This window comes from Grammomys surdaster, unplaced genomic scaffold (assembly GCF_004785775.1).
Source record: "Grammomys surdaster isolate TR1022 unplaced genomic scaffold, NIH_TR_1.0 168, whole genome shotgun sequence".
In the NCBI taxonomy this organism is placed as follows: Eukaryota; Metazoa; Chordata; class Mammalia; order Rodentia; family Muridae; genus Grammomys; species Grammomys surdaster.
The window spans coordinates 579,084-592,657 of record NW_021604616.1 but is presented as its reverse complement, the minus strand read 5'-3'; the positions used below and the strand labels follow the sequence as shown (position 1 = coordinate 592,657).

Below are 13,574 nucleotides of genomic sequence, written 5' to 3'. Positions count from 1 at the left end.
TAAATAAAATATCCAATAAAAAAAAAAGAAAAAAAAAGAAAAAAAAAAAAGAAAGCTAGTCTCCCGAACTGCCAGTTTGAAGCTTGTCATGGGGTCAGCCTGTCTCACCTCATGCTTCACGGCACTTTACACAAGCTGGTTATATTCTGTCTCCTGGGAGTGGTCTTTACATCTTCTCTCCTCAGTCAGCACCAGGCTCCCTGGGATCTACTTCAGGGCAACTTCTCAGGTGAAATATCTCTTTGCTGCTCTCTGGCCTATCTCCCATGTCCCTAAAGCACTCCATTGCTATTAAGTCATGAGGAAGCCACAGCACTTAGTGGTTAGGGGACAGACTTTGGAACCAGAATCCTGGGGTGTTAACTTTACCTCTGCCAACAACTGCTGTGTGTTCTGGGCAAGACCCCAACATTCCTGTGTCTTAGTTTCCTATATGAAAAGGGATAACAGTTGCCACCTTCATCCCTGATAAACTCCAGATGCAGAATTTGTGTTTACTGTTACTGTGATGCTTCGTGATTTATTCACTGAGAAGTTGGAGCTCCTCGGGTAGCACTGCTGTGTGACTGGCTGGACTCTGGTGCTGTGCAGGCACCTGGAAGATACTCGCTTTGTTCTCATAGTCTACACCCTGGGGCCTACATAGCTGTCCAAGAATCACAAATGGGAGTTATCAAGCGGCAGCTGTGGGAAATGCTGCCCAGGAGCTGTACACAGGGCGGAGGGTTGGGAGTAAGAAGATTGTGGTCTTGGCATGAGGAGGCAACAGGCCTGGAGAAAAGGATCTGAGGAGAGGCTGCAGCCTTCACAGAGGCCCTGGGAGAGAGGAGCATGTGTCTCAGTCCCAGTCCTGGCTTGTCTCCTCCTTTCCCTCCCCATCCCCCTCTCTTGTATGTGTGTATGTATGTGTTGTATGTCCAAAGGCCAGTTCCTGGCAAAGTCTTGCAGTTTATCTGAAGGGTTTGGGTTTTTCGGAGTGACTGGAAAGTACTGAAGTATTTTTCTGAGGGTTGTTTGGTTTTGTTTTCTTCTTTTGGTATTAACAACAAGATAAGGTCTGATTTACATTTTAAAAGATCATTTTAGCATTAGTGATAGGAATAAAATGGAGAGTGGGTATAGCAAGATATACTGTCTTATTTCTATTTCTGGACCACTTTTCTCCCCATGGGGTGGGCACATGTGGTTATTATATTAACATTCTAATGAAATAATATTAAATACAGTAAAAAATTATGACCTAAGCTACATTTACAATGTACAGTACTAAGTTTTACTACAACATTGAAATTTACAGACATATGGAACATTTTTGTTGTCTTAAAATTTCTATTGAACAGCAACTATGCATTCTGATATCATAGAGATTTTGTTTGCATAATGTGGAGATCAAACCCTGGCCTTGTACACACTAGGTAAACAGTTTGTTACTAAGCCTCAGATCCAAAGTTCTTTTTTTTCTAACTCTTTATTGTTCTTCACCTCATAATAGTAGTAATAATAATAATAACAATTATGATAATAATAATAATAATAATAGCATATAGCACTTGTTAAAGATACATTTTCTAAGAAATCAAAATAAATTTGAAAGGGTTAAGCATAAATGTTCTTATAAATATGCTTTTAAGATTCTTTACCCACATGAACATGTATAATTAAATTGAGTGAAGTCATAATAAACACATTAAAAGTTATTATGGTTGGAAAACTGTCATCCCTCCCTAATTATAAACCCACATATCCATTACCTGTTTGTAAAATCTGTCCTTAAGTTGCCAGTATTATTGTGATTGAGCAACTCCTGGGACTTTCTCAAAGGTTAAAGGTTGCTTGATCACCTTTATACTGTTGCCAGTGAAAAGAAAAAAAAATAACTGAAATTTATTTGACTTTCTCTCTTTGTTTTTATCAAGTCTTCCATATTATTTATTGCATTTGTCTTTTGGCCATTTCATACATGTACGTACTATACTCTGGTTAAGCTCACTCCCACCCTCCTACCTGCCTCCTATATCCCTAGTCACTCCACATTCCTCTCTATCTGCCTCCCATATCCCCAGTCACCCTACATTCCTCCCTACCTGCACCTATTCCAGTTTACCTGTCATAAGCCTCAAGTTCTTTTTACCCTGTGCTTCTGATGGCTGACTGGAAGTAAGGATTCTTCCAATCTCTTTGTCTTAGAAGCTCTGTGGACATTGTCTTTCTGAATTTTATGGAAACTTCACTTCATATATGACTGAGGTATGGACAATGCTGTTGGACTCCGACAAAACAGGAACATCTCCTGATAATACACTGAAGTGGATGTCCAGCAAGGCTTTCTGCAACTCTCTTATCTCTTTCTATAGCATTCCTGTCTTCAAAGTAGGAATGAGATTTCCTTACTCCAGGGTAGGTAAGACACTCCTTATGTTTTATTGTCCACTATCCAGCAAAGGAGGGTCACATGATTTCTTTATGGCTAGTTACCAGAAAGAAAGATTAGTGTTTCATTGACTTGCTCTGGGGAAGAGAAATGCTAGTTTCTGAAGGCTTGTAAGACAGGAATAATTAATAAAGGCTGAAGTGAGTATGAATGTGGATGCATTTAATATCACATGTTGTTGGCAGATTTTTGCTGTTATCATTTTGCTCCAATAAATGTCTCTATGTGCGTGTCTTTGTGTGTTTATGTATCAGGTAAGTTAGTAGCATTGGAATCTCATAGGGTAAAAGATGTCCCATTTTTAGTTTAGAGTAAGTTAAGTGATCATCAAACGAACTGAAGCATTTGTGAAGACGTGATGAAGACGTCCATTGTTCATCTTTGCTGACCATTTCCAGTTATCAGTCTTTTCGGTGCTTGTTAATAATATTGATTTATAGCTTTTGACTTATTAGAAAATTAACATTTGTGTATGCATAAGGGGGTAGGGGATAACTTCTGGGAGTCAGTTCTCCCTCTACCACATGGGTCTGAGGGTCACATGCAAGGTCTCAGGCTTGGGCCAGCTCCTCTATCACTGATCCTAGATTTTTACCTTAAATGAAAGAGAATATTTACTATACTATTTCTGGGTTTTGTTGTCTCCCCTCCCCATTTTCAAACAATTTGGAGACACTTCATTTCAGTAATTTTACTTTATATCTTTAAAAATATGTCATTTTGATTTTTATTTATGTGTGTACATGTTGGTATGTACATGGGTTTCCTTTGGAGGCCAGTAGAAGGTGGTGGGTTTCTGGGAGCTGAAATTGTAGGCAGATATGAGGTAAGCCATATGGGAACACCTACTGACAATGCACTGAATGTGAACGCCCAACAAGCCTGGCCTCGTTCTACTGCATTTCTTCCATCAAAGTAGGAATGAGATTGCTTTCCTCCAGGGTAGGAATGAGGAGTGTCTTCTTGTTCACTATCAGACAAAAGAAGGTCACATGATTTCTTTGTCAACTTAGGTCCTGGGTAAGCACTCTCAGCTACTAAGCCATCTCTATAGTGTCTCATTTTATATCTTTCAATATTTTCTTCATCTACCATTTTATTTTTTATAAGGCATTCCTTCTACTGGACACCTCCCCCCAAGCTCACTGTGTTTTAAAAAAATGTTACATTTATTTATTTCTTTATTTACTTATTTATTTATTTATTTATTTATTTATGTGTAGGTGACATTAACCTGTTACAGCTTGTGCATGGCTGTCAGAGCACAGCTTGTGGAAGTCAGTTCTTTCCATTACTTTGTGGGTCCAGAGGATTGAATTTGGGTTATCAAGCTTGCCAGGAAGTACCTTTACCTGCTGAGCCATATGGCCAGCCCCAAATCTCTCTTTTGAATAGGTAACTCTTCTTCAGGATCAGAAATAAATAGACTATGTAAAAAAAAAAAAAAAGGTCACAAAAAATACTTTGTTATACAAAAAGTTCTATTGAAGACAAAAGACATTTAAAATATCAGAGCAAGAACATGCTGGTAAGATTTACTGATTCCATGATTGATCCAGGACACCCACCCTTGAGGGCATAAACCGAAATTCTCCTGTGGGAGGCTGCGTCTGAGGTGTACCTTCTAGCCTTTTGAAGACTGATCCTGCTTTGCTTTTGTGGGTTTCGAGTCACTGACAGAGTGCCTTGATGCTTGTGCCTCAGGCTTCAGTGAAGGCTTACAGGTCACGGAGGGATGACATCAAAGCTGAGCTGAGACGTTACTTTATGCTATCAGATGGACATTTTCTTCTTGGGCCTTTAACTTCAGAGAGAAATAGTCTGTGGGAGCACACAGGGAGAGACTGGAGGAGCCTTTGCTCACTGAGGCGGAGGCTGCAGACAGTACTTATTTTCTCCTCTTTGAAGATACTTGGTACTTATTAAACACAAATTGTGATTGAACACAAGAGGAGAGCAGATAACTTGGTTCTCTCTAGATCTCCCCAACAGATCTCTCATTTGAAGGACATGACAAAGGTGAGCTCCCAGTGACCTTTCTCTTCTGTGTCAGGGCTGATGCTGGAGGCCTCATAGTTAATTCTAGTGGTCCATGTTCAAGGGAGAGCCCTCTCCCTTACAAGACATAAGAGATTAAGTTGTCAGGGAGAAGTAGATTCATAGATAGTGCTGTATTTTATCAGGGAGGGAGGAGGAGAGGTACACGTTACTCAGAATCAGCACATCCTAAATGTAGTTTGTGTCTTAATTCAGCTTAGAGGTCTGACATTTGTAGAGGCCTTTGTGACTGACTGCCCACAGTTATGAGCTCTGTTTACTGGATCTGGCCATAATTTGAAGAATATTCTTATAGTTTAGTTTGTATTGTTTCTTTTCTATTTTTTAAGGCTAGCCTTTAAATTTGATATTTCCTTTTAACTGATCCTTCTCAAATCTTTTTAAAATTATAATTTGCAGCTCTTCTGCTTTCTGAATGGAAGGCTCTGAGTCCTTTCTTCAAGTGCAAATTTACCAGAGTAGTTCATCAAAAAGCAAAGACATAATAATGAAGGTGTTGGCTCAAGTACCCAAGGTATCAACACCCTTTTTTGAATCTTAATTGCAGTTTATAATCTGATAGAGCTCTGTCTACAAGACCAGTCCAGCCAACTGTGCTGTGTTTAGTTAGTAAATAAACGCTTGCACGGGATTTTTTGTTGTCAGGTTTCCATTAGCTGCAGGCTACGTTTCAAAGGTCTTCATTCATGACGGGTGGGCTTGGGAAAGTTGAAGATATCCACTATTGTCTTTCTTTCCCCTTAGGAAAAGGTTCAAGTCTCAGTGAGTGACACATAAGAGCAATCTAAAGTGCTTCTACTAAATAACTTTATTTTGTGCTTTCATCACAGAATTTCCCCCATCTCCTTTCTTACCTCTTTTGTCCTTTTGAAAAGGTGTGTGGCTACTGATGATTGATTGATTTATTGATACAGGATCTAGAAAGGATGCCAACCAACTCTACTTTGTTCAATGTTCATAACAGTGTGATAGATTGTTCTCTCAGAAGACTCCCTGGGTGGCCTGCTTCTCTCAGCATCTTGGATGCTCTCCGTGGGAACTCTGATTTACCTCTAGCCCCAGGCATGTCTGGGAACTTCTTGTGTGTTATGTTCAAGGGTTGGTCCTTTCATAGGTAGAAAAATGAAACAAAACTGAAGCCAGAGTCCCAGTGATCCTATGAACCATTCCCAGACCTCATGGCTGCCAGTTTTTCTAGAAGTTGCCATAATATAAGCCATAGAGACACTGGCTAGGTTCTGTTCTCTGGTCTGTCTCTAGCACTGCATAGTGGAACACATTGTTCAGGTAAGTGCTGGTTCATTAAATTGGCTTTGAACCATCCTGTCTGAAGCTGGGGCTCTTTTTGCCAGGCTGGTGTGTGCTTTTTCAGTGTTAGTGTTTGAGGGGGATCCAAGCATGAGGTTTGCCCAGGTGATGTGCCTGTTCAGGCTGTGGCCTTTTTCTCCCATTTTCAGTAACACAAGTACCTTACCATACAATTCCACTCTAGCTCTGGACCATCTATCAATAAGTCAAACAATGGAAGAGAGATGCCCGTGTGTGGGGAATAGACACAGAGGGCATCGACACCTGCCTGTATAGAACTCCAGAGGAAGATTACAATATATGCTTAAACTTCACAATATTTAGAAGATCTCCAATAAAACATTAGCCTTTGTGTGTCCTGTGGAAGTTGGATTCCCTTTCCTCTGGTTGCCATCCCCAGTGGAGGAGTCTTAGAAGACTAAAACGCTGCTGAGGCCTGAGTTCTTGCAGGGTTGGTTTTATTTTGTTTTTTAATTTCTCTTGCAGTTTGGCCTAAGGTTAGAGGTCTCAAAGACAGTGCATCCCTTTGATTCATTTCCATAAGACATCAGCATCTTTTCTCACCTGTTACACTTGGGTAGCAAATACAACAGTTGTCCATTTTGGATTTTTTTCATGTATTCATTGTTGGTATCCCTTATATGGATTGGGCATAAAGACCCTTAACAAATGGACCAAGTGGGTCAAGTCAAATGTGGGAAAAGGGGAATTTTTGCTTCTTTCCCCAAATTATGTTTTAATTCAGGCACCACTTGCTGGTTTTTGACTTGGGGCTTTAATGTGTGCAAGGCACCTTGTTAGATGTGGGAAGCACAGAAGTAAATAAATATGTCTATAGCTGCCTAGAGCTCACAGTCAGTCAGAGACAGGCAAATAAACAAACCCATGTGTGAGGTCTGGCTTCTCGTAACCTAAGGAAGAGGAGACTCTGGTCCAGAAGGGCAAAGAGCAGTGCCCTTCCAAAGTGAAGCAGACAAGCTTCATCTCATCTTGGTATGAGACCATGTGGACTCATACCACAGCCTTCCAGGATGCTGCTGAAAGACTTTTCTAGAAGTTTCTAGAACAATCCATCTGTGTTACTTCTACTGCTAAAGGCTTCAAGGTCTCCCCACAGTCCAGGTCTCTTCCATAACCCCTGTGTTTCACTCCTTACTGAGTTTCTGTCTTGCCATTTTTACATTAAACTCAAATACCCTTGATAAATTATTCATTTTTCCCTAGTTCACTTTCCTTAAACCAGTGCAATCATCATAATCACTCTGAGAATGCTCTTGGGAGGATTAAGTGACTTAATATAAAAGTTTAGAAAATACTAGGGTGTGCTGTGGAAGTGACAGGTGTTATTTTCTCAGATTCTATACCTATATGGGGCTTTTGAAGATCCTGTAGCATGTACTGCGTTTCTGTTGATCAACTGTTGCTTCTTGCTAGTATGTAAGGCTCCTTCTGGAGTTGTTCTCGCTAGACAGTTGCTCTGAGATGAAGGATCTCACCAGTGTCTTCTGTTTGCTTTGTGTTTGTGCTTCTCGTTGGATCTCATTTTGTCACACACTGCAGACAGGTAAGCACTTGTTCACTGAGAGAGAAGGAAATCACTTTTTCCTTCCAAATATCTTTTTGTGGCCTTGTTACCTCTCCTTTTGGCTCTCCATGAGGCTACCAGTATGTTAGCATCTTTTGCATTTTTCTACTGTAGCTCTTGTGAAATTCTTTTGTGTTAATTTATTTTAGTGTTCCCTGCCTCACATTTTATCTCTTCATAGGCTCAGAGTTGCTTCCATTGCTGTCCTGGCCATCAGTGCAGGAAGTACACACAAGTAGGCATTCACATCTCGGTGAATACTTGTTAAAAAATAATAATGAAAATTAAAATAATGCTAATAGGAGCTGAGAAGATGGCCCAGTGGGAACAGACACTTGCTACTTAGCTTAAAGAGCTGGGTTCAATCCTCAGGACCCACTTGTGGAAGTTGAGAACTGACCCCCATGCGGGAGCATGTACACACACACAAACACACACACACACAAATTATAGGTACATGTAATATAAAATTAATGCTACTGTATTTGAAGGAATCTGTGAGAAGAATGAGGTTTGTGAAAATGTGTTTTTTTTTATCTCACTTAATGGCAAAGAAAAACCTAATGATTTAGTTAAGGACTCTTATTAAACAAGCAGGAAGCTAAAAAATGAATATCCTTTAACATAGAGGCAAAACATTTCAATGGCTTTGTTTTTTTACTTCGTGTGTCTCATATTTCCAGGATTTTTTTGATAATTTTCAAGAAACTATCAAAATATAAATTGAATTATTCAAATTATAAATAGAAAATACCGATATACAAAAGTGTCTGAATTGTTTCAGAGGTGAACAGAGTTTGCTGAGGGTTAGAGAGGTGGGCCCTGGTACAGTTCCCAGAATGTTCATGATCCTCACAGCCATTTCGAACTTCAGGGATCTGCTGTCATCTTCTGGTCCCTGTGGGCATCAGTGTGCATATACAAAAACGCAGGTGATACATTCATATACATAATAAAGAATATTAACATAAATGCCGGGCAGACTTTGACCTCAGATTAATCTACATTAAGAAGAAAAACTGAGTCAGAGTTCACAGTTCTGAAAATGCTCCAGGGAAATTTTCCACTAAAATCTCAACTAGGTATGCTATAATAGAATGACAGGCACTGCAAATTTTGCTTTTTTTTTTTTTTTGTAAATATAAGGATACATGAAAAATATTTTGTTGTTAGGCATACATGTTTTAATTCTGTTACACATTATATTATAAAATGTAATTACAAGGAACTTAATTTTTGACAATGAAGTGCTAATTATGAAAAGAGAAGTGTGTACTTCCTGGTAGTTAATAAGTGGGCAGGGTGTCACGTATACACGGTTACCTGTAACATGGTTAAACCAATGGGAACAGTTTAAATGGCTGTTTACAATCAACTCTTTGCACTCTGTTCTTTTCCTTCCATTTCTCCCACACAAGTGCTCAAGTCAGCTTGATCCTAGTTAGCTATTCCACCCACGCTTTGACTCCCGAGGCTGCTGCGTTTCTGCTTTGTTGATTCTTTCTTCCGAGTTCCCAGGCTGAGCCAAGTTTTCAGCCAATCTCCCACCCCATTCCTAGACTTTAGGTCCATTGTGATCCAGATAGGTCAAGCTGGGCTGCCTGAACCTGCGGGTTCCCGATCAGTTGGTTGTCACCATCTCTGATGTTACTGCCACTCTTCCCCACGGTGCAGTCTGCATCCGGTTCGTCACACCAGAGCTCCGCCATGACTCTCTCACTCCCAGCAGTGCTCCCTGCTTGACCAACTTTGAGCTGCTTCTGAGTCCTACCACCCAGGCTCTTGGCATATGTGTGGGTCTTTACTTTTTTTTTTTTTTTTTTTTTTTTTTAAGTTTTATCAGTCTTCTCTGAGACCAGCTCCTGGAGATACTTCCACAGTAGAGAAGAGAATGTGACTTTTTGAACCAGTTTTTCCATTCTGTTCTTTTTTGTTTCAAGTACAAACAGTTTTGAAGTAACTGCGCTCAGATAATCTTTGCCTGCCTGTAACTGTATAGGCAGTACTGCTTTCCTGGTTCTCTGATACCTGCAATTTCACTTGCCATGATTTAATTAGATAACACTGGCTTGCCAACAATATTGTTTGAAATTTAGGTATATTAACATTGAATAATTGCATACTAACTTTGTTGCTAGCCCAGTAGTGGGCAGAGAACTACAGATGCAGATCGTCAGTAACCAGTCCTGTCAAGTATTTCAGAGTCTATCAGCGATTGGTCGACAGGCACCTGTCAGTCAGTCCATTCATAGGCAGCAACGAGTGTTTGTGTTGCTACCTTGGCGGCCAGGGTTATGCCTATGTGACATTCTATAACAGTGGGTAATTGAAAAGGCAGTTGATTTATAAAGCAAGTGCAGAAATGAGCAGAAAAATGACAGTGCTGGAATTGAATTCAAACAAAATAAAGATGCAGTTTTGGAGGGCGTGGCTTGTGTGGGATTGTTGACATTACCACAGTTTGGTGGATGAAGACAGGAAGGCGGAGGAATGGTGTGAAGGCTGTTCCATGGGTGTATATGAGGAGAGTGGCTGTACCCGTAAAAATGGGGAGCCCCAGGAGAAGTGACAGTAAAGTCATTAGTGAGGGGTCACAGTGGGATAGCAGTGTGAACTTAGCAAGGAAAACGACAGCACAGAAACAATCTTTATTTCGTACTGTAAGTTACCTAAAGGATGGGAGGGGAGCAGGCACGTACGTCAAAACTGCTTTAGATGGATTCTACAAGACAAGCTTTAGTTCTCTACTGCTTTAGTGTTTGTGGTTACAGTGTGTGAAATATAGATTAGTAGTTTTACTAGCTTATCCACTATATGGATAGTTTACAGCAAAAGAAATTTTGGTGTTTAGAATAGATGTACACTAATCGCCTTTCTGTAGCATCACACATTTATGTCGTCATATAAACAGTTCCAGAGAATTCTGTCAGTACCCTTTTCTGATACTTTATTCTGTTCTTTTGTCCTTATGTAGTTACTATTTACGTCTTCCTCTGATAATTCCCCACTTTTATGGATACGCTAATAGTTATACCAAGTCTGTGCAAGACTATATATATATATATACAAATATAAGACATACAAGTATATATAAGTATGTATAATACATCAGTGGATACATGAAATTGGAGTAGTACTGGACTCTATATCTGTATCATCTCTATCTATCCATCCATCCATCCATCCATCCATCCATCCATCCATCTATCTATCTATCTATCTATCTATCTATCTATCATCTGTATACCAGTCTGTCCTGGAGGTAGCTCTTACTCTTCCCTTGGTCACATAGCACTTTTGTGCATAGTCCTTTCTCTGTGAATGCCTACGTGCCCTGTGAGCTGACATTTCAGAATGCTTTGAAGGAAATGCCAACTTGAAAAGGTGGGCGGGGGATTGTTTTGTGGATTATTTTCCTCCTTTGTCTTCTGACCTTCCAAATTTGTTATTGACCTTAGGGGTTTCAGCTCAGTTTACTTCATTTTAAAGGCAGGAATCATGGGGAGGGAGAAGGTGAGAAAACAAAAACCCTGGAAGGAACCTGAGAGGTTGGTACAGTTGAATTCTTCTTTTATAGATGAATAAACAGATGTGTAGAACTTATCCTCTACCCCCCAGCTCACACTGCCAGGTCATGGCAATGTTGCAGCCCAGTGGTCGTCCCCGTGACCATGCATGGTGCATCTGAGGGTGCTGTGTTAGGTTTAGGTTTGGGAGTTCATAGTTAAAAGAGGCCTGGAGTGTTCCTAGACGGCAATAGGAAGTGGAGTCTCTTAATAGATTTTTTCTTTTAAGGATTACAACTTTCTTCCAGCTAATTCCTTTGTGTAAGCCAAGTGTTTCCCTTATTGCATTAACTTTGGATGATTTAGAAAGCTGCTGACTGACATTTATCACACTCTAAGAACATGACTTAAAGCACAGGTATGTGGTTTGAAATGTTCAAAAAGTGAACCTGTTTCTGTGATCAGCTGCAACATCTGGAAACATCTTCACTAGCAAAGTCAGAAGCACTGAAAGGGATGAAGTTGGAGGATTGAGGGAGTAGGAGGATTTCAGAAGACTAACGGTCCTTTTCTCTCCTTGCAGGTTTTGTCAGTATGCGTGCTAACAACTATTCTTGGTTGTATATTTGGGTTGAAACCAAGCTGCTCCAAAGAAGGTAATTAATGCATTAATGTGGGTATGTGTGCCTATGTGCTTCTCTGTGTGTATATGTCTGTGTGTGTTTCTCTATATGTGCATATGTGTACACTTATAATTGTATGTGTATGTGCATTTGTGTGTATATTCAGCATTATGGCATGATTGAAATAACTGTAACCTCCAAGTCTTGTGCATACTCCACAGATGTTGACTGTTTCTTAAGTTTGATGCTGGTTTAGGCATTCTTCCTGAAGCCCTATCTTATTTTGGCCATACAAAGTTTTTTGGGTTTTTTTTTTTTGCTTACAAATTTTTATATTAAAATGTGGAATAGTATCTGTGACCAAAAAAAAAAATCCCTTCCACAAAACCCAAAAAAACTCGTGAAGACATGACCAGAGGTTCCTCCAAGCCTCAAGGAGTTGGTTGCTAAAGCAGCTCTGGAGGTTACTAGGAGACCAGTTAGCATCTCTAAAGGACCAGAATCTCAAGAGGGTTTTTAGATATTTCTCCCATGCTAGTTTCAAAGTAGTAATGAAATCATCACATTTCTAATAGTGTTTTTCTCGTATCAAGTACAGGTTCTACACAACACTGAAAAACCACATTATAGATAATGAAAGCCAAACACAGGCAATTTCAGTAGTCATTCTTTTGATTTGGTAGTGTCTCCCCCTGTACCCCATATGGTAGTATATTGGTCATTCAGTTTTCAAAACTGAATATATTTTTGTCCTGTTCAACTATCCTGCTATTATAATATTACCCATCTAAATGTTTAGTGATTATTTGAAATATTCCAATTTTACCTGTCTGGTTAGGACACCTTAGAACAAATTCACTCAAGCTTAATACAAACAAAAAGGTGGGCTTTTGTGTTATCTAAGCAATTCTTCATAAAATGAACTAATTCACCTCATATCAAAGAAACTAAAAGATAGCTATTTTAATCTGAGTTCAGGGTAGCGTGCGCTGTGTTAACAGTTGCCAGATGCATATGAAATGACAGCAGTTACTGTGATACCATGCCCCGCCCCCTTCCTCAAATAGTTCTAGGAAAGTTAGTTTCCTCACTTTAGTTTCTCTTTGTAAAATTGCCTGGTTTCCAAGCGACAAATGTGAGTTACACTCCACGGTGGTGGCGCCTTGACTCAGGTGTGCCTTAGCTGGTGCATGCTATTTTGTAATTTTGTGATTGAAGTACCTGACTTATTCATAATTTTCAGTAAAAAGTTGCAAAGGCCGCTGCTTTGAAAGGACATTCAGCAACTGTCGCTGTGATGCTGCCTGTGTCAGCCTTGGGAACTGCTGTCTGGATTTCCAGGAGACCTGTGTGGAACCAAGTATGGTGGGAGAAGGGGCGGGGTTATACACAGGGGTGGTCACGGGAAGGGGTGGAGTCACAGGTTTCAGGAAAAGATCTCCAAGAAGCTGTGCATCTTCCTGTCTGTGGCTGGATTAACTCAATATTTTTTTCTTTTCTAGACACCATTCATTAGCTTTTGTTTATTTGTTTGTTTATTGAAACAAGGTTTCACTATGTAACCCTAGACATCCTGGAACTTGCTATATAGACCAGGCTAGACTTGAACTCACAGAACTGTTTCTGCCCTGAGTACAGAGCTCAAAGCATATACCTATCATACTCAACTTAGATTCTTCTTTTCTACTTTAGAATGTACATGTTTTCTACTGTAGCCTTTCCCTTTCAACACTTAAAGAAAAATCTTCACTTACTTCATCTCTGTTAAATGTTTTATGTATAAAAAAATTGTGTACACATTTAATGTGTGACAAAACTTTGTGGCTTAATTTTTTAAAATGTAGTCCCAAAAGAATACTTTAAAAATGTGAATATTTTCATTATGGATCTATTAAAGAAAGAATTCTTACCTATTTACTGAACATTTTAAAAATAAAATCTTTGAAACAGAAAAAAATTGAGATAGGAGTTGTAAGGGTAAAAATTAAAACAGCTTAGCAGAGACCACAAACAACTTGGCAAAGACCGCAGGACAGCTTGCTGAGCTTGCTGAGAGTAGCCCC

At 39.7% G+C, this 13,574-nt stretch overlaps 1 protein-coding gene across 1 annotated transcript in view; it reads left to right on the top strand.

Moving 5' to 3' along the window:
• Enpp1 (ectonucleotide pyrophosphatase/phosphodiesterase 1) overlaps positions 1-13,574 on the top strand; it is a 61,024-nt gene that overhangs the window by 14,605 nt on the left and 32,845 nt on the right. Inside the window, exons 2-3 of the mRNA XM_028766420.1 lie at positions 11,472-11,544; positions 12,755-12,871. Coding sequence (XP_028622253.1) covers positions 11,472-11,544; positions 12,755-12,871 — 190 coding nt within the window. The remainder of the gene's footprint in view (positions 1-11,471; positions 11,545-12,754; positions 12,872-13,574) is intronic.